The 27,007-nt window shown below is 49.7% G+C and overlaps 1 protein-coding gene across 2 annotated transcripts; it reads right to left on the bottom strand.

Moving 5' to 3' along the window:
• On the bottom strand, positions 1 to 26,881 carry POLA2 (DNA polymerase alpha 2, accessory subunit). Of its 2 annotated transcripts, XM_052662113.1 has the most exons (18): positions 26,458 to 26,881; positions 23,152 to 23,276; positions 22,560 to 22,657; positions 22,121 to 22,178; positions 18,679 to 18,785; positions 15,919 to 16,112; positions 15,188 to 15,276; positions 13,603 to 13,758; positions 13,027 to 13,089; positions 12,027 to 12,069; positions 8,684 to 8,808; positions 7,840 to 7,878; positions 6,746 to 6,819; positions 3,150 to 3,258; positions 2,792 to 2,898; positions 1,906 to 1,965; positions 1,134 to 1,260; positions 1 to 416 (listed from the first exon to the last, which is right to left on the bottom strand). In XM_052662113.1, exons 1-18 carry the CDS (start codon positions 26,534 to 26,536, stop codon positions 267 to 269), a joined length of 1,803 nt encoding a protein of 600 aa, XP_052518073.1. In that variant the 5' UTR covers positions 26,537 to 26,881; the 3' UTR covers positions 1 to 266. The 2 variants fall into 2 exon arrangements, with proteins under 2 accessions (XP_052518073.1, XP_052518072.1); XM_052662112.1 differs by lacking the exon at positions 1 to 416 and having other exon boundaries at positions 975 to 1,260.
• Positions 26,882 to 27,007: the final 126 nt, after the last annotated feature.

Here is a 27,007-nt window from a genome sequence, read left to right as displayed (position 1 = left end):
TTGTGTTTCTGTGTGACTCATATACGAAATCGTAAAGCCTTGACCTTCCTGAGCATGGTGCACGCACAGCCAGTTCTCTCTGGACTCCGAGTGTCCAGGAAGAAACAACAGTTTTCTTCCAGAGAAGCTGGACTCAGGGATGGGGAGCAGCTGCCTGAGGCTTTCCTGCAGGGCCCCTGCTCCTTCCACGGGTGGGATCTCATCAGAGGGCTACTCCCAGGCCCGCCTGCGAGGCCTGCGCAACAGGGCTGACGAAGGACGGCGGCTCAGATCCTGACCACCTGGGCGGCAGCACACGGACTCTGCCGCCCCCCGCCGCCCGCAGTCTGCCTCCTGAGGTAGAGTCGGCCGAAGGTGCCCCCAACCTGCCCTTTGGTGAGGCGCCCCGGGTTCACACAGACGCAGCCGAGGATGTCCTGGAGGGGAGGAAAGAGTGACTATGGGTCTGGAAAGGCTGAAACCATGGGCACGGATGTGAAGAAGCTGGACTCATCTAAGGGTTCAGCCCCAGAGGATGTTACAGAAACTGGAAACGAAGGCAAACGAAAACCATCTTCAGTCCAATATGTTAATTTATTACTAGAAAACTCTGAGTTCCTCTTGTGTCTCCAAAACAAAATGAAGAAGGTGACTCAGCCAATTCCCAGATGTGGAGACAGACTTGCTCTATTGGTTTCACAGCGTGAAAGAAGGTTTACCCCCGGAGGTTGGACTGGCTCTGGTTTGGCAAGAGGAGGTTGATGGGGTAGATTCCCCCCCGAGGGCCCGAACCTGAATGTGCCCCAGAGCTGCTGGGAGCTCACCTCAGAATTCGGGGAGGGGACAGGCAAGCCCAGGTCACCTGAGGTGGCTGTGGGTGAGAGCCATGGTTAGAGGGCCTTCCTAGCTGCCTCCGGGCCTCCCAGGCTGGGCTGCCTGAGCGCCATGCCGCAGGTGGGATGGGGTGGTGGCGGCAGGCAGCAAGGGCGCGTCACTTACTTAAGCACTATACTAACAGATTTGTTTTCTCCTCCCCGCTCCTGCAAAGGAACGAGGCCACTGTCCCCACCAGCAGACCCGAGAGGAGTAAGTGCCGGGGGTCCAGAAAGGAACTGGTTCTGGCATTGCTGGGAAATGGCTGAGTTCAAACCCACCTTCACGAAGTATCTCAGCTCTGACGGGGCTATGAAGACGTCAGGGGTGACGGGCAGCTGAGCGTAGAGGTAGAAGTTCTCGTAGTCGATGGCCACGTCCTCCTGGGGTGGGTAGAGCGGGTAGTAGCTGCAGAGAGGAGAGAGTGTCAGCAGCAGCGGACTCGGGAGCCGTCCCCAGACGGACTCCTTCTCTGCCGCTGGTTTCCAGGCTGTCACACCCTGCCTCTCCCTTCCCTCTGTATTTGGGGGACAGAATAGGCCTGTCATGCCAGGAGGGAGCTCTCTGGTGGGGCCTGGGGAAGGCTGCTGTTGTTGTTCAGTTGCTGAGTCGTGTCTGACTCTTTGTGACTCCATGGACTGCAGCAGGCCAGGCTTCCCTGTCCTTCACCATCTCCAGGACTTTGCTCAAACTCATGTCAACTGAGTCAGTGATGCCATCCAACCCTCTTACTCTCTGTTGCCCCTTTTCCTTCTGCCCTCAATCTCTCCCAGCATCAGGGTCTTTTCCAATGTGTTGGCTCTTTGCATCAGGTGGCCTGGCCAAAGGATTGGAGCTTCAGCTTCAGCATTAGTCCTTCCAATGAATATTCAGGGTTGATTTCCTCTAGGATTGACTGGTTTGATCTCCTTGCTGTCCATGGGGTTGCAAAGAGTTGGACACGACTGAGCCACTTTCACTTCCATGGGGAAGGTTCTTGAGGTCAAATCTGTCCGAGCTCTGTGACTCCAAAGCATTCCAGGCATGGGCAGATGCCCCACAGGGCGGGCTCACCTCCGCTGGGTCAGGATGTGTTTAAGAATTCGGCTGAACCGGTCTGAAGTTCCAGAAGAACTGCAGAAGGAAGAAAAGCAAGAAACGGAATGTGGAAACTTGTTTCTCGGCACCTGTTTCTCTTTGGGGAGGATTTCTTAAACTAGAGAGAAGCGATGTGGCCAAGGTGTGTGACAGGTAGTTGCCTCTGAGGAAGTTTAAAGACGTGTCTGTGAACAGCTCAGTCTGTTGAGCAGGACACTGGGTTGAGAAGGGGAAGAGCGGGAACACCTTGTGATCAGGGCCCAGGCAGGCCGTCATCAGCCCCACACCGTGCGAGAGCACGTGGGGTCTGCCCCTCGAGGGGCCAGCTGTAGCTGGGTGACCCTTGCACCTCCAACCAGAGCCAACCTGCACACACCCATCTCGCCTAACACATGAATGGCTCCACACTCCTTCCCATCACAGGTGATGGAAGAACAAAACCGCTGAGTTTCGGCTCAACAGACCCGGTAGCGTCTGATTCCCTTCAGAGTAATACCTTGTTCTGGGAGGGGGAATACCCTCCAGGGTAAATACAGTCACCCCACGTGCACGGACAGCTTGTTTAGGTCACACATGTGGCAAAGGAAGCAAAGTAGATGAATGTCTATGACTAGAAATTAAGGGCAAAGATGGGATGGAAGGGGCCCTGCAGGGCCTCAAACACTGTAGACAAATGGTGATAGACACACGTGCGTCCCGCCGCCCCCTTTGGGTGCAGAGAAACTCAGCGGCCAAAGGGTTTAGCAGAAAGTGCTGCTCTAGGGACTGCCCATTCGAGACTGCCCAGCAGGCCTTTGGCCAAGGACAGGACCAGGGTCCAGAGGGCCAGCAACTGCCCACGGAACTGGAACCCCCTTCTCACCTACTGATCTCCTCGGCCCCCATGTGGAACAGCAGGTCGGTGGATGTCAAACCAAAGGTCACTCCGTTTATGGAGAGGGTGCAGGGCTCGGACACGAGCCGCACTCGCTGCAACGAGACAGGCAGGGCAGGTGTTAGCGTGCCGAAGTTAGAAACTTCTCCTCTGGGCAAGTGGGGCGTCCACAGGGCTGGGGAGACCACAGGAAGTCCAACACGCAGTACATAACACATGTGCTTGTGATAAAGAGAAGCTGAGAGTCAGGCGCTCCATCTCCCCACCCTCCACTTCCAGATGGAGCTGGGTGGTCGCCGCCGGCACGCTGCATTCGGCTGCCTGCTGTTAAGGAGGAAGCGTGTACCTTTTTGTCCTCTCGAAGCAGGTCGGAGCAGCTGAAGGGAGGCTGTGGGTACACGGGCTCGTGGTGCACATCTCTCAGCGATGGAACGAAGATGAGGTGGGAGCCGGAGCTGGTTTGCAAAAAACAAAACAAAACAAAACAGGTCAGGAGAAGGAAAATGACACAGCTCATAGCCGGGTGACAGATTCCAAGCGTCAGGGCCTCAGACAAGAGCCTGCTTCCGAGGGGGATGCTCAGAATGGAGCTCTTCCACGAGGAGGGGGTGCTGTTCCCCATGGGGTACTGGGTGTGAGAGACGGTCTGTTCTATCACACGACCACCTTGACGAGCTCAGGACATGCTTTCTCACAGCTCCGTGTCATGTTCTACTGAGAGAGGAAGAGGACGACCAGTAGAAAAAGGGAAGACGAGACAGAGACCTAGAGAATCAGGAAAGACAAGGACGTGACTAGAAATCCTCAGAGCCCAGATGGCGCAGTGGTAAAGAATCTGCCTGCGACGTAGGAGACCCGGGTTCGATTCCTGGGTTGGGAAGATCCCCTGGAGAAGGGAATGGCAACCCACTCTAGTATTCTTGTCTGGAGAATTCCATGGACAGAGGAGCCTGGGGGGCTGAAGTCCATGGGTTTGGAGAGTCGGACACGGCTGAGAGACTGATACATCTTCACTTTCCTCAGACCAAGAGCTGAAGCCAAAGTTCTGACTCTTCACACTGGGTGAACGGATGTGGCTTTTAGGTGTCCCGTTGCCTCCCTGACTGGGGGCTCTTCCCTCGGGAGGGACCAGGCAGGCAGACTGGATCCAGGAGCGGGAGAAACAGTGCATTCTCCCAGAGCCCACGGCCCCTCCCTGCCCCTCCGCCTCACACAGGCAATCAGTGCTGGTTTTCACTCCTCAGCTGAGTGTCTGACAAACATGAAAGAAATATCTAACAGGAACAGCACAAGCAGAGATGACAGATCTCCCCTCTGGTGGAGGTTATAACACAGAAGTGAAGAAAAGCCCCGTAACTCTAGGGGCCGACGCTTTATCCTCTCCAGCCACACCAGAGAAGAAAAGGGAAGGAACCCGTCTCCTTGACTCCCTCGCTGTCCTTGGCAGGGGGGCCTGTGGCGGAAGGTGTTATTTTGGAGGCATGTCTAACATCCGCTGGGCTTCTCTGGTGGCTCAGTGGTGAAGGGTCCACTTGCCCAGCAGGAGATTCGGGCTCGATCCCTGTGCGTGCTCAGCTGCTCAGTCGCGTCTGACTCTTTGTGACCCCGCGGACTGTAGCCCGCCAGTTTCCTGTCTATGGGATTTCCCAGGCAAGAATACTAGAGCGGGTTGCCATTTCCTATTCCAGGGGATCTACCCTACCAGGGATTGAACCTGCCTCTCTTGCGTCTCCAGTATTCTTGCCTGGGGAATCCCATGGACACAGAAGCCCGGCAGGCTACAGTCCATGGGATCCCAAGAGTCGTTAACAACTTAGCCACTAAACAACAAACAACACCCACCACTAGCTTTCACTTCTAGCGCCCTCTCTTGCTTAAGACGAGATGGCTTCCCAAAGGTGGGTACAGGCAGGTACCCACCTGTGCAGGTATACAGACACAGCTGCCTCTCACGTGGGATAAAGGTGCTGCTGATGTTAATACATGTGCCACTTGTCTATCGTACCTGCTCAAAGCGTGAGCCGATACTTCTGCAGCGGAAAATCTGAACCTCGAGACCAAAGGTACTAAGCAAATTAGTTACTGTCCCTTTGCCACTGAAAAGTTCCCTGTGATTATCCAAGACTACCAATTTGGGCGCTGAAGCCTGGCAAACGAGCGGGGGGGTGGCCTGGAGGGGACAGTGTGTGTTCCAGACCCCTGGGGCTCAGTCTGTGACGGACACAAAGAACCAAGAAATGCAGCCGGCCACTGTTATGAAGCAGACTTGCTCTGTTTCCTCGCAGGAGCTGGCAGAGCAACAGTTAAGGAGGAAACGGGCCTCCTGCTCTGGGTTATACACGGGTTGTAGGGGGAGGGATCCGAGAGAAAATTCCAACTATGCTGAGCGTTGCACAACTTCACACATCATGGTGGGCCGGGCCTCGCAGCCGCTCCCTCAAGCTCCGGGGCTCTGCTGGGCTCCCGGGAGGGAGGCAGCGCTTCCTCATGGGCTCTGGTTTTCACTGATAAATGGGCTCAATGCTCTGCGCTGCTGACCTCTCAGAGTAAAATCCCCCCAAAGAGGGCCATTTTTATACTGTTTGGGGAGGGTGGGCAGCCCCTCTCCCTGAGGCGCACTCTGGCTGCAGATGAAAGTGCCTGGTGGTGCTGGGAGCTCACCCCCAGGGCAACAATGCCCGGTCTGTTCTTTGTGTGGCACTGCTGTCAATACCACATGGGGTGAGGAACCAAAAACAGAACCCCATCTCAAATGGAAAGCACCCGGCTGGCGTGCGGGGCGGTCCCCTCCTATCCCGGAGGGGACCCGAGGGCTGACAAAACAGGGACACCAGGCCTGCCCCTGTTTTTCAGGGATTTATCTCCTGAGGAGCCTCCAGGTCTGACAAACTCATTCAGGGTCCCAAACAACCCTGGGGGTGCAGAGGGAAGACACCTGTCGTGTCACTTGCAGTGGGGGAGGGAGAAGGGAGCGGCAGGCCCAGCTGCAGGCTGTCACACCACACGATCCAAGCCCCTCGACTCGGGTCGGTTGCGGTTTTCCCCCAGTCTGAGAGGCCTACCCTGCTGGGACGAGAAGGTAGAATGACAACTAATCATTGCTGGGATCAGTTCTTACCGCCAAGGGCAGAAGACTATACATCTTGTTTCAAAAACCACCCTTGTTCCAGACGCATTTTACCCTTAGCCTCAGGAATGTTTGTTTTTGATGAGCTCAGCTCCTGGCAGGCAGATCCCCGGAGGAGATCCACCACCAAGAGCAGCTTCTCTCGAACCCGGGCACTGGAGGGGAGCGACAGGAAATGGGGGTGTCAGCTTCCAGAAAAACTTTCTACTTCTGGCTTACGCTCTTCCTGGAATAGCGGCTTTTCTCTCAAATTAGAACTGCCCAGCCCTCATCACCGCTATGACCTTTCCCAGTCCCGTCCCTCCAGTCCGTGGCAAGGGTTCAAAATCCCCACCCTCATGCGTCCCCACCCACGTACGAGCTGTCGCAGGGTGCTGTGACACCAGGGAAGCACTGACTCGGGGAAGGACTTGGGCTCACCCTCCAACTCTCACTCACAGGAGGTGTTAGGCCCCCTGGGACTCTGTGCTGTAAGCCATCAAACACTCTCTGGCCCCACCCTGGGAAGATTCCCAGGGAACATGAATTTCTACAAAAGGGAGTGAGAAAAGGAAGGAAATACAGAAAGAGCCAGGGAAGAGCGAAAGTCTGGGCAGCCTTATCCTTTCAAATGTGTTTATCTTTGTGTTTTACAAAGATGCCTCTTCACTCAGGGTCGGCGCACTTGAAGTTCAAGGGTTCTAGCTGATCTCTGCAGTTCAAAAGGATATAAGGATGGGAATTACCACGACTTTTGAATGGTTTCAGTTTCTTAACAGGAAGCCCTGGAGAAACTCAGGAAATGTAAGGTTCTGCCCAGTATTTTGAATGCTGACCTTCGTGTTCCTTCAATAATTGTTCGGAGACATTGCTTGAAAACATCTTCAAATGAGCTCGTCAGCAGACAGCTCTGCAAGAAAAGATTTACAAGGTGAACTTTTGGTGTCTATTCACTTGTTGAGTGCTGGTTAGATGGCCCTCGGGGCAGATGCTGGGTGAGGAGCTGAAGGAGATGCAAAGATACACAAGACAAAGGTCTCTGTCCTTTCAAGAACTGAGTCTAGTTGGGAGCAGGCAAGGAGGTCAGGGAAGAATCAGTCCTGATGGTGAGCCGAGGGGAGGAGTAGGAAGAAGACAGCTTTGAAGCCTTTGCTGTGGCTGGTAAACCTCCTGAGAGGGCTTCCCTGCTGGCCCAGCGGTAAAGAATTCATCTGTCAATGCAGGAGATCCCTGGTCTGGGAAGATCCCACATACCGAGGAGCAGCTGAGCCTGTGTGCCACAACTACTGAGCCTGTGCTTTTAGAGTCCAGGAACTGCAACGGCTGAGCCCACGTGCCGCAACCACTAAAGCCTGCATGCCCGAGCGTCCGTGCTCCGCAACGAGAAGCCACTGCAATGAGACGCCTGCACACTGAAAGTGAAGAGTAGCCCCTGCTTGCCCCAACTAGAGAAAAGCTCGCACTGCAGTGAAGACCCAGCAGTTGAAAATTAAAAAAAAAACAAAACAAAGAAACCCCTCCAGAAGGGCCATTTGTGTTTTAAGTTCAAAGGACAGTGACACTCAGGGCCCAGAGCTGTCGCAGCCAGGAAAGGGCTTTCACAGGCACAGCTCCGGGGGACCATGGGCACCTCCCCCACCTTCCTGCCCCAGAGCCACACGTGTACACGAAGGGGACCAGGACTCAGATATTTGGATCCCCTCCTCCACCCACCCCGGCTTCCAGATGGCTCTGTATTCTGGTGAAATGAAGCCCTCACATTCAGTACCTTTATTAAACTTGCCCTGCAATAATGTTTTTCTGATCAGCCACAGAGATTCATTTAGGCTTTTACAGAAGCAGGATAAACTCCAAGAGATGAAAGTAACAGTGAGGCCTTGACTGAATGCGAGTACCCAGTCTCTCTCTGACTCCAGCCCCGGCCACTTACCTCAACCTGTTCATGCTTAGCATCCAGGAAAGGTCCAAACTGCAGATCAGCCCGAAGTGGAGAAACGAAGGTACCAAAAGAACACATCAGAATTGCACGTGCCTCTGAGTACCCTCACATACCTGATCCTAGCAGTTCTCTGCCCAGGGTCCACCTCTCCCTCCAAGGCTGCCTGTACAGCCTGGGACACTGGCAGATGGGTGGGGGTGGTGCCCAGCCAATATCACAGGCAGAAGGACACAGCCTCCTGGATGGACAGGCACACTGGGCTGTCACTGGCTGCTTTGCCTCCTATAATACTGGGCTTTTGTTCCCCCTTCAACCCAGCAAGGGCAATCTACCTCCAAGAAGCAGTACTCTGAGCTTTCAAAAGAGATGAGTTCACAAATGGGAGTAATTAGACAAGAGGTGAAATACTGAAAAATCAATGCAGGTGGCAAAACACCCTGGGCTTTTGGATTAAGACCATGTACACAAAGGGACTTCCCTGGTGGGCCAGTGGCTAAGACTCTGCTCCCAACACAGGGGGCCCGAGTTCCATCCCTGGTCAGGGAACTAGATCTCACAGGCCGCAGCTAAAGATCCTGCATGCTGCGATGAAGATCAAAGACCTCACGCACCACAACTAAGACCTGGTGCAGCCAGATAAATAAACATTAAAACAAACAAAAACCCGCACACCTCGCCAAAGAGGGAGACCAAGAACTCAGAAATACTTTTGAGGAGGAGAGTTTGACACTCTTCCTAAAAATTTAGAACCTCATCAGACCTTTTTCTAAGATTACCCCCACCCCATTCTTCCTTCAGTGCCTCCCTAGGTGAACTGTCCCCGGAGGGGCCCTACCAGGATGCAGACGTCCGGTCGATCGCGGTTGATGATGGTGATCAGGTCGAGCAGGGGGTCAAAGGTGATGCTGTCAGATGTGGTGTATGGCCCACAGGCCACCAGGACCATGAACTGCTCAGAATCTAAGCCGGAAAAGATTGTTAAGGTGTTGATGAGAAGATGCTGGGATGGTGGGAGAAAGGACAATGAGGGCAAGATGCCTTGGGACTCAATTAAGAGTCTCACATGTACAACTCTGGGAATTGAAAGGAATAAGACCTCACTCTGCCCTCAAAGAGCCCTCCATGAGCTGCACACAGCCAAGTGAGCCAGCAAACAGGACTCCAGAGATGATGGGAGGAAAGTGGGGGTCATAAGAGAATTGATCAAAGTGACATTTGCTTACGTGCTTTTTCTCTTAACTTCTTTTTTGGTGGTAGAATTCATATAACACAAAACTCAACTGTTTTGGGGGGCGGGGGAGACGTGCTGCGTGGCTTTCAGGACCTTAGTTTCCTGACCAGGGATCGAACCTGTGCCCTCAGCAGTGAAAACTCGGAGTGTAACCGCTGGACCACCAGGGAAATTCCTCCTGATCATAGCCATGTTTAAGTCAGCATTTCAGTGGTATTAGATAAATCCATAATGTGGCATAATTGTCACCACCTTCCATCTGCACAACTCTATCTCGTAAAAACGAAACTCCGTACCCGTTAAACACTAACTCCCTGCTCCCCCTCCCCCAGTCCCCGGCAACCACCTCTATGATTCTGACGGCTCTAGGAAACTCATCTAAGGGGAATCATATAGTATTTGTCTTTTTGTGACTTTGCTTACCCTTGAGAGTAGAGTTTTTCAGGAGCCAGGGCAAGGCGGGTCCCCAACAGCACTGAGGTTTGCGAGCTCAGTGGGAGGGACCATCAGTGCTGACAGCAGCTGGAGAATTTGGTACATCGAGGGGTCCAGGAAGACAAGCTAGGGGGCAAGGCTTGGGACAGTAGACTCTCGTGTTATGGGGTGCAGTGCCTTGTTTCAGGGTGCCATTTTCCTCCAAGCATCTGCTTTCCTTTTAGAGAACCAGCCTTGGCATCCATAAGGTCCCCTCCCCCGCACCCTCTGCCCTATGGAGACGTAAGTTAGGTGCACCGTCCTCCCCAGCCAAAGAGCAGGCATGCACCGGCTTAAGCCATTCACTCTCTCCTCTGGATTCCAGAATCTCAAGGTGAACTATTCAAGGACAGAAAAAAGACTGGCACTGACCCACCCAGCTGAGGTGCCTGGTCAGTGCTCCCAGGACTCCCTGCTACCTGGACACCTGGCGTTACTGAGCCGTGATCCAGGCTGTAAGCCTGTTCCAGCCACTTGTCCGGTCTGTGTGCTACCTGAATTTCCCCTAACAAATTCTCTTAAGTTAGTCTGAACCAAGTTCTGTAGCTTACAACAACAAATCCAATGATCCTGGACTTCTTAACAGGCAGCTTTATTAGCTTCCTATGGTTTTGGTAACAAACTACCACAAACTTGGTGGCTTAAAATAATACGCGTTTGTTATCTTACAGTCCAAGAGGTCGGAGGTCCTAAAATCAAGGTGTGGGCAGGGCAGCATTCCTTTTGGAGGCTCTGGGGAGAATCCTTTCCCGGCCCCTTCTAGCTTCCAGAGGCTGCCTGCATCCTTGGCCCACAGCCCCTCCTCCATCTTCAAAGCCAGAACCTGACATGTCCATCTCTCCCGCCCTTCCTTATAAGGACTCTTGTGATTACACTGAGCCCACCTAGACAATCCCCATCTCGAGAGCCTTAACTTAGTCACACCTGCGAAGTCCCTTCTGCCATATAAACTAATATGTTCAGGAATATATTCCAGGAATGAGGGCTACTGTTCCTCAAGCGTGGCAGTAACTGAACTGAGACGGAGAATTCAAGGAGAGCAATACTGGTGCTGTGAAGAGGGGAGGGGACAAAGCTACATTCAGTGCTGAGGAGCCCAGGAGACGCCAGCCCCAGGCAGAAGGTGAGTGCCCGGCGGCCAGGTCCAGGTTGTATTCCGTGTCTCCACACCCAGGTGTTGAGCCCAACACCTCGCTCACAAAATGTCTATTAACAACTTTTTCAGGGACTTCCAGCAGTTAAGATTCTGCACTCCCAATGCAGGAAGTCCAGGTTTGATCCCTGGTCAGGGAACTAGAGTCTGCATGCCACAGTGCAGACCCAATGCAGCCAAATAAATAAGAAAAAATAAATGACTATTAACAAAACCAAACCAACTTATTCAACTGCTTCCAAAGATTTCCCTGGCACAGCTCTGGCTCCGGGCAGTTCAGCCCTGTCTGTTCCCTTTGTTACCTGAACTTGATTCAATACCAGCACTCTAGCTTCCATAAACACTTACTTCCTGAGAGAATGTGCAATGTCATAAACTCCTAAATCTTGCTCCCAATTCCAGGCCGCCTCTAAGAATGACCTCACACAATATTAACGTGGAGGGGGTGTTCACAATACAGCTAGCATCAGCTATCTCCCTGCTAATCCTCAACAGCCTACTGCTCTGCTTACAAAAATGCTTGGAATTGTTATGAAGCCAAGTTTACTGAAATGTTCATCTTTCTCATCTAGGTTAGCTAGGCTTCCTGAGAAATGTGTCTAATTTTTAAATACAGTTTTCTTTTGGGAATAACTTTAGAATTGTAGAAATGCCCCAAACAGAGTCCAGAGTTCCCGTATGTACACCTTTTACCCAGCAACCACAAATGCTAACATCTTACATAACTAGGGTACATTCATCAAAACGAAGGCATTAATACTGGTATGTTACTGTTAGCTCGTGACTTTATAAATGTCACTGGTTTTTCCACTAATGTCCCCTTTCCTTGTCCAGGATATCACATGGCATTTAAAGGAATTCTTTCTTAAGTTGGTGCTCTTTACCCTGTTCTTGTTTTCTCCTTTTCCTCTCCCTCCCCTTTCGTTTTTTGGCCGCACGACACGCAAGATCTTTCCCAACCAGGAATGGAACCTGTGCCCCTGCATTGGGAGCTTGGGGTCCTAACCACTGGATGGCCAGGGAATTCCACTGTTTTCTTTTTCAAAGCAACCTTCAAACACCTGTTAAACATCAGTCTTGAAATGACAGCTCTTGTGGAATCAGAGCACAGGAGGTAAGGCGACCAAGCCACACAGGCTCAGAGCCCTGGCCGTCCACAAAGGGCCTGTGAACCCATGAATCTGCGGTCGCCCTTGGAGCTCCAGAACGGTTCTCTCAGCTTCTGAAGCTTTCCCAGGGCCAGAGGAACTGTGCTCCAGACCCTGGCCCACCCCTCTCCACCCACACTGTTGGCAAAATACCCTTGGAAGTCTAGCTCACCTCCATCCTCTTCATCGGGCTGATGGAACGGGAGCGGCACACCCTTCAAACAGGAGAGAAAACTGTGGTGAGGTTTTGCCCCAGGCTCCACCTCTTGTCAGGAACAGGGTGGGCACTGAATGGGGGCTTGTTTGTGGGTGTCTTGCTCCTTGGAGCTAAAAGCCCACAGAGTTGATGAAAGTGAAAGGCGCTCAGTCGTGTCTGACTCTTTGAGAGCCCATGGACTACAGAGTCCATGGAATTCTCCAGGCCTGAATACTGGAGTGGGTACCTTTCCCTTCTCTAGGAGATCTTCCCAACCCAGGGATCAAACCCAGGTCTCCAGCATTGCAGGTGGATTCTTCACCAGCTGAGCCACCAGGCAAGTCCAAGAATACTGAGTGGGTAGCTTATCCCTTCTCCAGCTGATCTTCCCAACCCAGGAGTTGAACTGGGGTCTCCTGCATTGCAAGTGGACTCTTTAGCAGCTGAGCTACCAGGGAAGACCACAGAGTTGATGACCCTTGCCTTTTTCTTTACTGCTCAGAGTGGCCAAGACACCTGGTAGCATGAGGTCACGGCTAAACTCAAAAAACACCCAGGAAAGAGCAGGAGCAAAACGGGCGACTGCAGGATGGGTGTCCTGCCTGGGAGGACACGTGCTGCTACTTCTTCCACGTCCCCTGGAAGCTGGCAGAGGATTACTGCAGGAGCAGGGGCTGCTAAGCTACGGGCGAATCTAGCTACCGCCTGTTGCTGTAAGTAAACCTTCACTGGCACACAGCCACGCTCTTTGGATAATGGGTTGTTCGTGCCTGCTTTTGTGCTATGATGGCAGAGTCGACACCGTATGAAGACCAGGTCTGTGGAGTCTGAAATATGTATTGTCTGGCCCTTTAGGGGAGCAGTTTGCTAAGCCCTGACCTAGAGGTAGGTCGTACTCTACAGAGAATTGAGAAGCGAATCAACAGGCCTTTACACAGGACGGGCTCCAGGATGGAGAGGAGCCCACACACTGTACCTCGTAGAGTCTGGTGGCAACGAGTTTTCTACCCGTGGTGTTGATTCCTTCCATGACCACCACCTGAAAGGCAGGCAGCAGACAGACGTGATCAACAGGAGGTCTGGGATAAGCTATTGTCATAGAGTTACAAGTACTGTCCAACCACTCTCATTCTGTAATTGTAAACTTGGGGGTGTTTTTCTAGAAAACAAATGAAGGGGGTTATATTAGTGTAATAGTCATTATGCTTTACATGGTGATCTCATTTTTACAACATTCCTATAAGGTGAGAATTATCATTTCCATTTCACAGATCAGGACACTCTGGGTTTGGGAGGTTAAGTAACATCGCCATAGTCATCCACCCTGCGGGGTGGAGCTGGGGTTGAAATCTGGCAGCAGATCCCAGAGCCAAGGTTGGAGCACACAGGGGATCAGAACCCCCACACTGGCGTCCACTCCGGCGCCTGAGCTCCAGTTATACCTCTTGGCATCAGAGGTCAAAGGTGTGGGGCACCTGGCCACAGTCCACTACACACACCAGGAGCAAATAGCATAGCCGCACCCAGAGGGGAGACACGCCCCTGATCTCACCTGTCCAGGAAATAGAGAATATTCTTTGAGCTCAGATAGATCCACTGGAATCTGAGTGCCTGAGGAATGTTCCAGATCTCCCTCCAGAATCACCGACTTGTGGTTCAGCTTCCCGTTGCTGTCACAGCCGATCTGGCCTAGCAGGGTAACGGGCTCCTACCGAGACACACAGGAGAACAACAGTCTTTGGACACAGGAGCTTAAAATCTGGTCTGCACGATGGAGAGCAAAACAGACATCCAACAACAGCATCATGTTTTGGATGGCGGATCACTTTGAGCCCGAGATGACAAGTATCATCACTGGCTCCCAGGGGTGAAAGGACCCTTAAGGGGCATCTAGCCTGCCCACCATCTAATGCCTCAGTCCCTGTAAGCGGCTGTCTGAGACAGCATCTCCAGTGAAGGGGAACTTGCCCCCAAGCCCACTGTCCCCACCGGCAGCCCACTCACCACATCTCTCTCTCTTTTTTTAAGTTCCAGCAGCTTATCGCTACCAACCCATCCATCTCCCTCCACCTTCCTCAGGCATGCGTGCTCAGTCATGTAAACCCATGGACTGCAGCCTGCCAGGCTCCTCTGTCCATGGACTTTTCCAGGCAAGAATACTGGAGTGGGTTGCCATTTCTTTCTTCACACATCTCCTGAATAACTGTTAATGACAGCTCTGGTTTACTAGGCTCACTAAACACCAGGCACCGTTCTAAAAGCTTACATGTATCAACTCACTTAACTCTCACAATAACCGTGAGGTGGATATTATTATTGCATCCATACTAGAGAGGAGAAAAACCAGCAGCAGAAAGGTTAGATAATTTAATCAAGGTCAAACAATGGGCAAAGTGTGGGTTTGAAGCCCAGATGTTTGGCTCCAGGGCTATATCCTTTAACCACACACCATACCGCCTTGTAACAGGAAGTTCTTCATTAAACTGAGCTGAAATTCCTCTCTCGGTGGCTTCCTCTATCCTGTTCTCACTCCCGGGGGCAAACCGAGGAAGTCTAATCTTTCCCCAAGGGATCGTACAACCCAGCCTCCCCTCCACTACTTCCTCCCAACTCCCCCAAATCTTCCTTATATGACATGGTTTTGCATATCTTCCCCAGCTGGCCATTCTCCTCTGAATGCAAATATGTGACAGAGGCCCTGTAAAGAAACTCTGAGAACACATCTCCCCTTAAAGTACACGCTAGAGAGAAAGCACTATACACGAGCCAGATTAAACTATGACGCAGACGCTGTTCACAGCACTTGATCCCTGATGACAGAGACCAAAGAAGGGGAAAGACCATGAGTCACCGTTTCTGGAAATCCTCACTTAGCTGCTGTTCTCATATCCTGACACTTGAATGCTTAAGGCCCTCAATCTTGTTTACATGCAAGACTCTAACTCAAGCGCAAAGAAAACGACTTAATCTGGTCACAAAACCAGGCAGCACTTACAACCCATTTTACCAAATTCATCCAAGGTAGATGTTCTAACTAGAAGGTAGACAGTTAGTGAAAAGGAAGCCAGAGGCTGACTTTTCATCATTGATTTAAAAAACCAATATCAATCAGAAAAGACTATTAGAACAGCTCTTACCTGTGCCGGGACTAGAATGGGAGCAAAAGCCTCAATCTTGTAATGTTCCTTGAGTTCACTGCCAAGTTCTTCTATCTTACAGGTCAGAACTAAAATCCCAGAGGGAAAAAGCATGTTTAAGACATTTTACTTGCCAAGCAGAGAAAACACAGCACCTTGTAAAACATTAAAGTCAGTCATTTTACAGAAGCAGGCAGGCTGCCGAGGACACCAGCTGGTTTGTAAGTTTCTCAAGCCCGAGCCAATTGCCCGATATTTGGTTGCTGAACCCGGCCTTCCATTTGGCCATGGCGGGGGGAGGGAGGGGGTCACGGATGAGGTCACAGTCCCAAGGTCGGCCTGGTTCCCTCCCCAGCCTCCCTCTTACTCAGGTGGTCAGGGGGGTTTCAGGGAAGCCAGGAACAACCCGAAGAGCCTTCCAGTCTTTCCAAGGAAGAAGCCATAAATGTCTCCGCTTCCTTTAACATTGTAATTGGCTTCCTTTACACAGTTCAAGTGGCTGTTACTGGGAAATGGTTATGTGCTTTTTCTTAGCAAAGTGATTGTGATTCGGGAGAATTATTGAGAGTGGTCATCTTATATCTGTTTCCTAATAGGGGCGCCCAGAGGACATCTCTCAATCAAAGGCAACCTTGAACTTGTTCTACCAGCCTAGCTGACACTTTGTTACTGATTCAAGCCCTTCCAGGTGGTTTTATACCCTCCAGAATGTCAAAGGGAAAAACAAATACCTTCTCGAATGTCTGGGAGCTTCTGAAACATGTATTTGTAGCTCCGGGTGAGCGGCTCTGGATGTCCCAAGACCTTCAGGCTGAGGTGACTAGTTCCTCCACTCCCGGACCAAGACACCCCCTGTGCCGAGCCAAAGGAGGTAACCACTTCTCCCCGGTTACTTCTTGAGCTGTATTTCTGAGGGGGAGTAGCGCTGATTGGAAGCAAAAGACATCAACGTTACCACATTCATACCTAAAAGGAGAGAGGGGTCTAAGACGAGGTTACCTCTTGGAAATTTGGGATTGGAGGCATGCCAGCCTGGCCTCACATTTTATAAATCTAATCAGCTTAATGGGGTTGGACATTCTGGACCTGGAATTTCAGGAATGAGGGGGGTTGAGGAATACCAAACGTGTTTAGAAAAGCTTAGACACAGAGACGCAGTTTAAAAGGTCTTCTCCTGGCTTAAAACTAACAAAGTAAAACAAAACCCAAACTCTGAATTGATTAAAGAGCCAGTTTCGAGTACTATTTTCTTTCTTATGAATTTTTAGCACTTGTTAGAATATCATCGGAGCCTGGAACTGTGGATAAGTCAAATGTTGCTCTGTGTACACATAATACCTCATGATATAGTTCAAGGTAGAAACAGTAACAAAATGAAGTTAAATGAAAGGGAATCAGCTTTCCCCAGTATCTCTGGAGGTGGACAGGTAATGAATTCTGTCAGCTAGTGAACAAACACTCCCATTCTCCAAGTCTCAATAGGCAAGTTCTCGTATTTCTCCTCATTCGCTGATAAATTCCACCTCCGAGGACACACAGTGTTGCTGATCTGCTTAGAGGACAGCGAGGTCTTCTAAGCCTTTGGTTGTGAACAGTGCACGGAGAGGCCTGCTTACAACAGGCTTCATTTAATGCCCTGAAACCCTGCGGGAGCCAGTTCTACACAGGCACTGTTACAGTGGGTGCTGCCAGTTCCTCCTTCCCACAGAGGCTGCAGCAAACGAGCTTGACTAATGACCTCTGTCTCCAGTGCTGCCTCCACCTGAATAATTTAGAAGTTACTTTCATAAATTACGAAGCCAGTTTCTGATGTCAGCTTTACTGGCATGCGTTACAGAATGACGAGGCAGGGCATCTCGACTGCGCCAAGCTCCTCCCTGCGAAGCTCTGTGCGGCGCACATTACAGCCAGCCCTTTAACCCCGGGAGATGCTCACGGGGGGTCTGTCGCAAACAGATCTGCAAGTTTCAAAGTCTGGCTGTTGAGAGAACAGAACTGCTGCCATGGTGCTGGCACCTACGAGAACCACTCTGTAACCAGCCATCTCTGTGCATCCAAAGATGCCCTTCTAAGTCTACACAGTTCTATTCGGAAGCCAGGGTGAAAACTCCTGAAAGCAGGAGTGGGCCACACGAAAGTCAAATCCACCCTCGGGATCCAACTACCTTTCAGGGGACTTCCCCGGTGGTCCAGGGCCTAAGACTCTGTGCTCCCAATGCAGGGGGCCCAGGGTTCAACCGCTGGTTGGGGAACTAGATCCTGTAGGCTGCAACCAAGAGTCCACATGCCACAACTAAAGATTCCACGTGCCACAACTAAGACTGCTGCTGCTGTTGCTGCTAAGTTGCTTCAGTCGTATCCAACTTTTAGCGACCCCATGGACCGCAGCCTACCAGGCTCCTCCATCCATTGGGGTTTTCCAGGCAAGAGTACTGGAGTGGGTTGCCATTGCCTTCTCCAACAAAGACTAGGTCGAGCCAAATAAATAAATTAAAAAATTGAAGAAAAAAAGAAGAATCTGACCCCGTTCTGATCTTGAACGATGCTAGCACTCCCTTTCTTTCGTGTGTTTTGGCCCTACCAAGTGGCTTGTGGGATCTTAGTTCCCTGACAGGGATCAGACCTGGGACTACGGCAGTGAAAGTGCCGAGTTCTAACCGCTGGACTCCCAGGGAGGTCCCTATCACCTCCTCTCTGATGTGACAGAAAGTCCTAGGTTGGCAAGTCTTAAGCTCTGCTTGGTCTAGAAGTGACTCCTGGCAGCCAGTGTCGCCCTAACTGGTTCACACCACCATTCCTTTGCCCCATCCCGATGCAGCAGCACCTAAAGCCCTTTCTTCTCCTCAGCAGAGCTCCCACTACGGAATTCCCTCGTGGAACACGTGTCATTTACGGATTTCCAAAAGGCACACGTGATCCCTGTGGATTTATGTGCAGAAGTGGCAGCAGGGATAAAATACCAATGAAGTTGGGGTAGGTTCAGGGACAAGAAAACTCTCAGCAACTAGTTGTAACCTGAGTGAGGAACAAAGAACAGGTTACGCAACATTATGAACAAAGATATGTGCTTTTCTTTTTAAAAAATAAATACCTAAAAAAAAAGAAAGAAAGAAAGAAACCCAACAACACATGAACTAACAGAAGCAGGTGGAAACCTATTAGCCTCCTCCTGGCAAGAGACTCGCAGGCTCCCCAACTTCTGAATAGACAGGTTGTTTTTGGTAGGAGGTATCAGGTTCTGAGCTAGGAAATGAGCCCTAGAAAAGAGGGTGGAAAGTGAGTTTCCTTAACTACCAGTAAGAAACAGTATCTTTCCACACAGGATGAGGGCGGGGAGGGGAGGGAGCAGTCGGTCTTCCAGCCAGTCGACTGCAGAGGGAAACGTCCACCTCTCTTCCTTAAGTCAGGTTGTAGTGTCAGCCTCTAACAGGTAACCAGAGAGAGGGGAGGGCGGGCCTGCTGCCTGACAGCTGAATTATCAGAACCCATACCTTGGAGAGAAACTCGACGGTGAGAGGAGCTGATGGGGGCTCCGAGCAGACACACTTCTTTTTGTGAGGGGGGTTTCTGGGGTGGTGATAGTTCGCTTCTGAGAACCCTAGAAGCAAAGCAGGAGAAGGGCGCAGTTACTCTAGACCCGGGTTGCTAAGTGAAGCACGCATATCCTTAGGAAGAAAAGGGGGATGTGCCCGGATGAAGGGCACAGACCACAAAGGGCTGGGTTTCTTCTGAAGACCCCATCTTTCAAGCAGAATCTCAGACTTTAGCAACTGTAACACAGTCCTCGGCAGTACGCTGTCTCCATTTGGGAGGCAACTAAGAAACAAATGCCAACAACATCCCCCGACAGGACTGCCAAGCAGGCGATCTGTCCTGTCAAATCGCTCGCGTGTTCATTTTCCTTCCCCACCTCTCTGCTTTACCACAGCTGGGAGTTTGGCTACACACATAGTTTTAACCTGCACGGACACATTTTCCTGTCAAGGGATGGGACCGTGTTACTATTTATTCTGGCAAAGTCTACCACACATTTTCAGAATTAAAGAAGGGAGTGACTCCAGGCAGATAACACGGGTGAGCTCATACTTGGAGAGTATTTAGCACACGCCTCACTGATGGTCAGTTTTGTTTTCTGGGTGGTTTTGCTCATCAAGAAGAATCCAAAGAGATGCCTGGAGTGGAGGGTGAAACCGGCAAATCCCGAGATCCCTTGCTCCCCAGAGTCTGGGACAACGGACTGTGGCTGAGCAAAGACAAAATCCTCGGCTGGAGGGAAACCAGGCAGCCGGCTAGTTGGCTGGCGTTCTCCTGCCCTTGGGCTCCTCCTGGCTGCGGGTTTAGGTTATGCCACCAAAGCTGCCTACAGGGTGACTACAGACAGGCAAGGAGAGAGAAAGCAGGATTCGAAAGCACCCTTAAGTGGCTGGAATGGAAACTAGATTTTAAAAGGACCCTTCCTTATGTACCACACTTATACGACAGCCATTTAAAAATACTCCTTTCTAGTATTTCAATATTTTTCCAATTGAAAAAATTCTAATAGTTATAATCTTAGTTTGAATATGATCCTTCATTGAAGTATTGTATATACTGAGTTTTTTTGCTCTATATTAATTCTGAGCATTTCTCCCACACTGTCAGTCTTCATCCTTTCTGGTAGCTGTGTTGATGGAATTAATATATAATAGTTTATGTAACTACTTCTCTATTGTTGGGTGTATCTGTTTCTGGAAACAACAAATACTGAGGTGCTCACTATCACACACGTAGCTTTTCCTGGAATTTGGATAATTTCTTACGAGAGATTCTTACTAGGAGCGATTACTGGGCCAAACGATGGCAAAGATTTTACGGTTTCAATAGGTTTTTCTCAAACTATTTTTCCCGAAGACCCTTCTAATACATAGGGGGCTACAGAGCTCCAGGTCCATCTCCCAGGATGAAGCAAGAGGACAGGATTCTGGGAAAGAGCAGAGCCTTGGGGCTCAGCCCTCAGCCACGTGGTGAAGGCTGATTGTGTCAGCAAACCAGCTCGAGACGTTCCTGGGGTGTGCTCACTCGCAGCAAGGTCAGGAGACTCACTGCTAATACTACGGGCTGGTTTACCCACCCATGATGAGACAGAGGGACTGCAGTCTCATACCCTGGGGGGAACTCATCCTCAGAGCACACAGGAACCCAAATTATAGCCAGATTATTCATTTATTAGAAAAAAGATGCCAGCAGCATGGGAACTTCAAATCCCCAGGCTGACACATCTTTCTCCATCAGGCAGGACATGTGGAGAGCTGGACTACAACCAGAAGATTTATAGTGAGCATGGGGGCAAAAGAGCAGCTGGTGGGACTTCCCTGGTGATCCAGTGGCTCGGACTCTGCACTCCCAATGGAGGGGAGCCTGGGTTCAGTCCCTGGTCAGGGAACTAGATCCTACATGCTGCAACTAAGACCCGGCACAGTCAAATAAATAAATAAATATTAAAAAATTAAAAAACAGTAGCTGTCATTGCACAAGGTAAATATTTAATGGTGACAAGCTAAGACCACTGACATACTCACCTCTGCAACATGGGCCCTCCTGCCCCTGGCACCAGTCTGGGTGGGAAAGGCCAGCCCTGGGCTCTGACCCTGTCATCGTGCTGCGATGATGCCCGAGTTCCCACGTGCTGGGCACTGTTCAAGTCTGTTTCCTGTTTCTACCCCAGATCCAGTCTGCCTCTCCTCTGAGCTCCAGATGCATATTTCAAATTGTTCACTCATTTCAGCTCATCTCTTAGCTATGATTCCATGGCCAAACTTTGATCTGTGATTGAGCCTCCTGAGTACTTTTGTAGCAGGAATGGGGTGTCCTCAATATGGTATTTCAGCCATCAGAAAGCTGTGTACTTCAACAGTAAATTAAGTAAGTTTGTATCTGATTTATGCGTCAGTCTACTGAGAGCTGAGTTACAAGTCAGTCCTCCCAAATATGAACAACTCTGATGCTGTGAACATTTTAGCTTTCTTGCTTTCCACAGGCACATTTAAATGACTCACCTTTCCTTCCTTCTGTTTTTTGGGTCGGGGGCTGTGCAGCGTGGCTTGTGGGATCTTAGTTCCCAGATCAGATACTGAACCCAGGGCCCTGGCAGTGAGAGCACCAAGTTCTTGCCAGGGAATTCCCCTATCATCTTCTTTCTTACAGTATAATTTACTTTGATAGATTAAGCCTTGCTCCTTGTTTAAGGATTGCCACAAATTCATTTTCTATAGAGACTAACTATGATTACTGAATACATTGCTTTGGGTTTGGCACTTTACATGTTCATTTAGTTTCCAAGCCCTTCAAGATATTTAAGATAATATCACAGGGTATTATCTGCTGGCTACTGGCTTCTTGAGGGCAGAGCACTACCTTGCCTGCTCCATCCACCAGTTCATCCAGCGTCTGGCACATAGTAGTTGCTCAGTAAGCGAATGAATGAACCCTGATTATGTAGCAAAGGACATGGCAGCTCAGAGAGATAAAAGCAGCTCACTCAAGGTCACTGAGGTCTTTGACTCAGGCTCTGAGGACAGTGCCTTTCCACTGCTCTATTCCACCTCTTACCGTGGGGTCCAACACCTAAACTGGATAAGCAATAGTTATAGTGCCTCCACTTAAGACAAAACTAGACACCCACTAAAAAAGAGCAATTATGGAGAAACTACATCGATAAAAATTTTATGATATGCTAACTGAAGAAAGGATAACTATGTGTCCACAAGGACGGCCATCATGTAAAATCATCTACGCACATGATCGGAAAGGAAGATGCATACGTGGAAATACAGTAGGAACTGTATGAGTGGCTAATTTTCTCCTTCAGAACTTCAAATGCTGCGCTGATATTTTTAGAATAAAGAAAAAAACATGCTACGTGTAGCATGCAATTTCCAAACAGGGTACACGTACCTTAGAGGGTGTGGTGTAAGAGTTCAAGAGGGTCTCCTCTTCTTCCTCCACCTCAATTCTAAAAACATTGGTTAAGAGAAACAATAAACTTCCACCCAAAATCTAAGGCAAGGATCGATCAAATAAGAAATCTGAATACTAGGCATATTACTTTTTTTTTTTTTAATTTGAGTTTGTTCTCATGTTTTTTGTGGTTTTCAAAAAATTATTTATTAAAAACAATTTTTTTTTTTTTTTGGCCATGTCAGGTGGCATGCCAGATTTTAGTTTCCTGACCAGAGATGGAATCATGTCACCTGCATTGGGAACTCAGAGTCTTAACCACTGGACCACCAGGGAAATCCCTTATTACTCGTTCTTAACTTACACATGCAACTATAGACAAAGGATAAAATACAATATGTAGTTTGATACAAGGGCCTTGAGCAGAAAAGGATACAGCTCTTGTATGGAGACAATGTCTCTGGGTCCTGCGTGCCTGTGCCCTCTGTCCTTGGAGGCGCCATGCCAGGTTCTGGATAATCTTTTGCTCAGAAACTGAGGAATAAAAGATAATGAATATATTATTCCATAGTCAAGTAATAGAAGAAGCATTTCCCATAGTCATGAGGTAATAACTGGCATTTGAAATATAATCGAAAATATAAAATTCCTCAAAGGAAGAATGAAGATATACATGATAGACTAAAGATTAAAGACTTAACCTGTCACTGTTTCTCTCCAACACATAACAATTCTAATATGAACACCAATTATTTGCTGATGAACTACCACCTGCTGAGCATAGTTTTAGGAGGGATTTACAACCATTCTCAATTCATTCAATAACCATAAAAAATACACATCATGGGGACCACTGACTGAAGAGGAAACTGAGGTTAGGAGTCAATAAGGAGGTGGTCCACGCTCACGTTGGGACTGGAATCCAGGTCTGATTTTAAGGTACACACTCTTCTCAATACAGTGCTCCACCTTTCGACAGAGCAGACACAGAAATTTACATTATTAGTTTGTCTACAGTTTCTTCTTACCTCGTGCTCAAAAGAATTCAGGGTCTCTACGGTGAGGCAGTCTTTACGTGTGCTGGTGCAGAAGGCTATAAGCTCGCTGGCCATTCCCTCTTCATTCTGTCCATACAGAATGCACAATTCTACCACTGCAGGGGGAAATTGGACACATAAGAACTTAGTTCATTTCTTGTGGCTTTCACCTTGAAAAGTGAAAATAATCCTTTATTTATTCAATAGTCATTTATTCAGCACCTACTAGGGACAGGCACTGTTCTAGACACAAGAATATATTAATAGCAGTGAATAACAAAGAGACAAACCCTTGTTCTCATGCAGCTCACTATGCAGGGGAGACAGAAAACAACCAAATAAGTAAAAAATGTATGTTAGCTGGTTAAATGTGTTTCGCAGAAAAAATAAAGCCTGGAGAGGGATCGGGGGCTGAGGGGAGGGGCTGGCAATTTTAAACACAGTGATTAGGGAAGGCTTCATTGAGGGCATGACATCTGAGTAAAGACTTGGAAGAAGTAAAGGAGTGTGGCAGGCAGTGTTGAGGGGGAAGAGCTTTCAGGCAAGGATCCTGAGGGAGAAACAAGCGCAGCAAGACCTCCACGGCTGGGATGCAAAAAGGAAGGAGGAGACAGAGACAAGCTGAAAGGGTAAAGGGGGTGCAGACCGTTGGCCCCTGTAATTATTCTGAGCAAACTGAGAAATCACTAGATGGTTTGAACACAACAGTAACATGACCTGACTTCCACTGAACAGGGTCACCCTGCCTGCTGTGTTAAGCAGATGGAAGGCGACGAGGGTAGAATCAGGGGGACCAATTAAGAGAACCATGGCAAAATCCATGGTGAGAGATGACAGTTGCTTGGGTCAAGGCGGTGTCAGCAGAGGAGGGGAGACGTGGTTGGACTTTAGACTGGAAGCATCCTGAAGGTAGAGCCACTGGGATTTGCTGACCGGATGTGGGGTGTGAAGGGAAAGTCATGAGGATGATGCTGTGGGTTTGGCCTGAGCTTCTAGAAGGGGCCAGTTACTATTAACTGAGGTGGGGAGGCAGCAGGAGGAACTCTGAGGAGAGGGAGCAGGAGCTTAGCTTCAGACACCTGAGGGTGAGATGCCAATCAGACTTCCAGCTGGAGACGTGTGGGAGGCAGACTGGCTTGCAGATCAGGCAAAAGGTCTGGGCTGAGTTATAAATTTGGGGACCGCCAGCAAACACATGAGATCAGGTGAGATCATCAAGGAGCTGAGTGTATCTTGGGGCTTAGGATGCAGAGGAATCTGCAAAGGCTAAGACGTGGTGACATGCACGTTGGAACACCCTGGAGGAGTGTCCAAGCAGCTAAGAGGAAAATGCATTTTAAAGAAGAGGTCCGGATGAATGGTATCAAATGCTGCTGCTCATCCAAAGGGGGACTGAAAAATGCCTCGGTGGCTTTGGCCAGGTGAAGGTCGTTGGTGACCTGGGGAGGAGCAGTTTCAGTGAAGTGGTGGGAATGAAAAAGTTGACTGAAATGGGCTTAAGGAGGAAAAATCTGAAGGCCATCATTCTGAGAAGATTTGTTATAACTGGGAGAAGATAACTGGAGTGGGATGAGGCAACAATGGAGTACTTAAAGGTTGGGGTAAGAGTCACATTCCTAGGCTACTAGGAAAAAATATCTTATGGAGAGAAAATAGAAAATAAGAAAGGGAAGAATTACTGAAGTGATGTCCTTAAGGAGAAGCGAAGGAATGGGATTCAAGACTCAAGTGGAGCGTGTGGCTTTTGTTGGAAATATGGAGAATTTATTCACTGTAATGGGAGGAGGCAAGGAATATAGCATAGACACAGGTCCTTCTATTTTTCTCAGTGAAACAGAAAGTAAGTTCATCAGCTGAGAGTGAGCGTGGGACAGAAGATTGTCAAAGGAGGAGCAGGTGATGAATGTCTCCCACAGGAGACTCAGAATGAACAGATCAGGGAAATATGTTACGATATGTCAGGCAATATTAAGGTCCAGGTGAGGTTAGCAATTATGAAGTACAAGTCTAGAATTCCAACATCACTGCCAATGTCCTACATGAAATGGAACCAGCAGGCATCTTGGATTGAAGCCTTTACAAACTTAGTTCACACAACTAATTTCTCTTGTTTTGACTCTAGGCTCACCAAATAAACTTCTGACTATGATTGGTTTTCTCATTCAAGTCTCCTGTTGAGAAGAGAACGCCCTGGAGATAAAAATTTAGAGTACTGCAGTCTTTCATAAATTAACATTTGCATTCAAGTTCAATGTGCTGACGAAGGGTAAAGGCAGATGCGTGATCATCCTGATTCTAAAACTGGTAACTCCACACCTCCCAAGAGTTTGCTTCCTGACACTGCCCTAGAGCCTCATCAATACAATGGGGTACTGGACGCAGGCGCAGGAGACCTGGTTCACAGACCAGCTCAGGCAACTAACTCTCCTTATCTGTTTCTCTGTGGCTCAGTGGTAAAGAATCTGCCTGCAGTGCAGCAGACATGGGCTCGATCCCTGGGTCGGGAAGATCCTCTGGAAAAGCAAATGGCAACCCACTCCAGTATCTTGCCTGGAAAATCTCATGGACACAGGAGCCTTGCAGGCTACAGTCCATGGGGTCGTAAAACAGTTGGACACGTCTAGCCTGAAGAGGTCGCTGACAGCTGGATGCGACTGAGCGACTTCACTTTCATGCATTGGAGAAGGAAATGGCGATCTACTCCGGTGTTCTTGCCTGGAGAATCCCAGGGACAGGGGAGCCTAGGGGGCTGCCGTCTCTGGGGTCGCACAGAGTCAGACACGACTGAAGCGATTTAGCAGCAGCAGCAGCAGCAGCCTCTAAACAACAACAGTAGGTTTCTCCACCTGTAAACTTTGTCAGCATCAGCTGACAAGCTCCTTAAAGTTCCTTGCAAAGCTAAAATTTAATTTTAGGAACCCAAGTCAGGGACTCTTATTTGCACAGACCACCAACAGTTTTGATGAGAAGTTGATGGATCAGCAGAAGTTTAGGTGTAGGCTGGAAAGGGAGGAGCCAGAAATAAAAAGCTACATTTCAAAATCCCAACATCTTTTGCTTTGCTGTTGAGCTTTAAACATTTTCCAAATTCTGTGCAACCGCGCTGACTGAAAACCATTCTTCACATTCTTATTTTTCAGTTGGGATCCAAGCAGTACCCTGTGAGCATTTCAAAGTCTCAAACTCAGTTTCACTCATCTCACAAACACCGAAAGCCCCATCTAGGGGAGGTGAACCTCGGAATCAAGCAGGGGGGGTGGACCTGGGTTGGGTCCAGAGAGGGGGCAAGGAACTCACATTTCTCAGTCACAGCCTCCTCGCATTCTAGGCCGAAGATCTGCAACTCCTCCACCAAGAGCTGGGCGGACACAGCCATGATGACCCAGGAGGGGGACCGGGGCCGGGCCCACCCTAGCTCCGACCTGACGCCAAGAAACCCACAAGCGTGGAGATCGATGAGCAGAACGAGGTCCCTCTGATCCTTTCACTCTCCGAGGGCCTGAGGCGGAGAGTGACCAAATGGCCCAAGACCTCAGGCGGTCAGAAGGCCCCAGTCGTCAGTCACGGAGAAACACTTTTTCTTTCTTTTTTTGGATGCCCTCAAACGCCTAGAGGAAGAAAACAGAAAGCTTGAGAAGTTCGTTCTCTTGGGGAGAACGTCCTGCTTCCTAAAAGCCACTGCAGAGCTTCTCAGTGATGGGAGCAAAACACTATAGCCCGGAAAAACCCGCCAAATGCTTTGTACGGCGCACGCATGCGCGAGACCCAGGTTCAACCCCACCACTTCCCCCTGCTTCCGGCTGGCGGGTCTCTGACTGCGCGCGCGCGCGCGTCCGAGCTTGAGCAC

Source organism: Budorcas taxicolor, chromosome 25 (genome assembly GCF_023091745.1).
Source record: "Budorcas taxicolor isolate Tak-1 chromosome 25, Takin1.1, whole genome shotgun sequence".
NCBI lineage: Eukaryota > Metazoa > Chordata > Mammalia > Artiodactyla > Bovidae > Budorcas > Budorcas taxicolor.
This window is presented reverse-complemented; position numbering and strand designations above follow the sequence as displayed.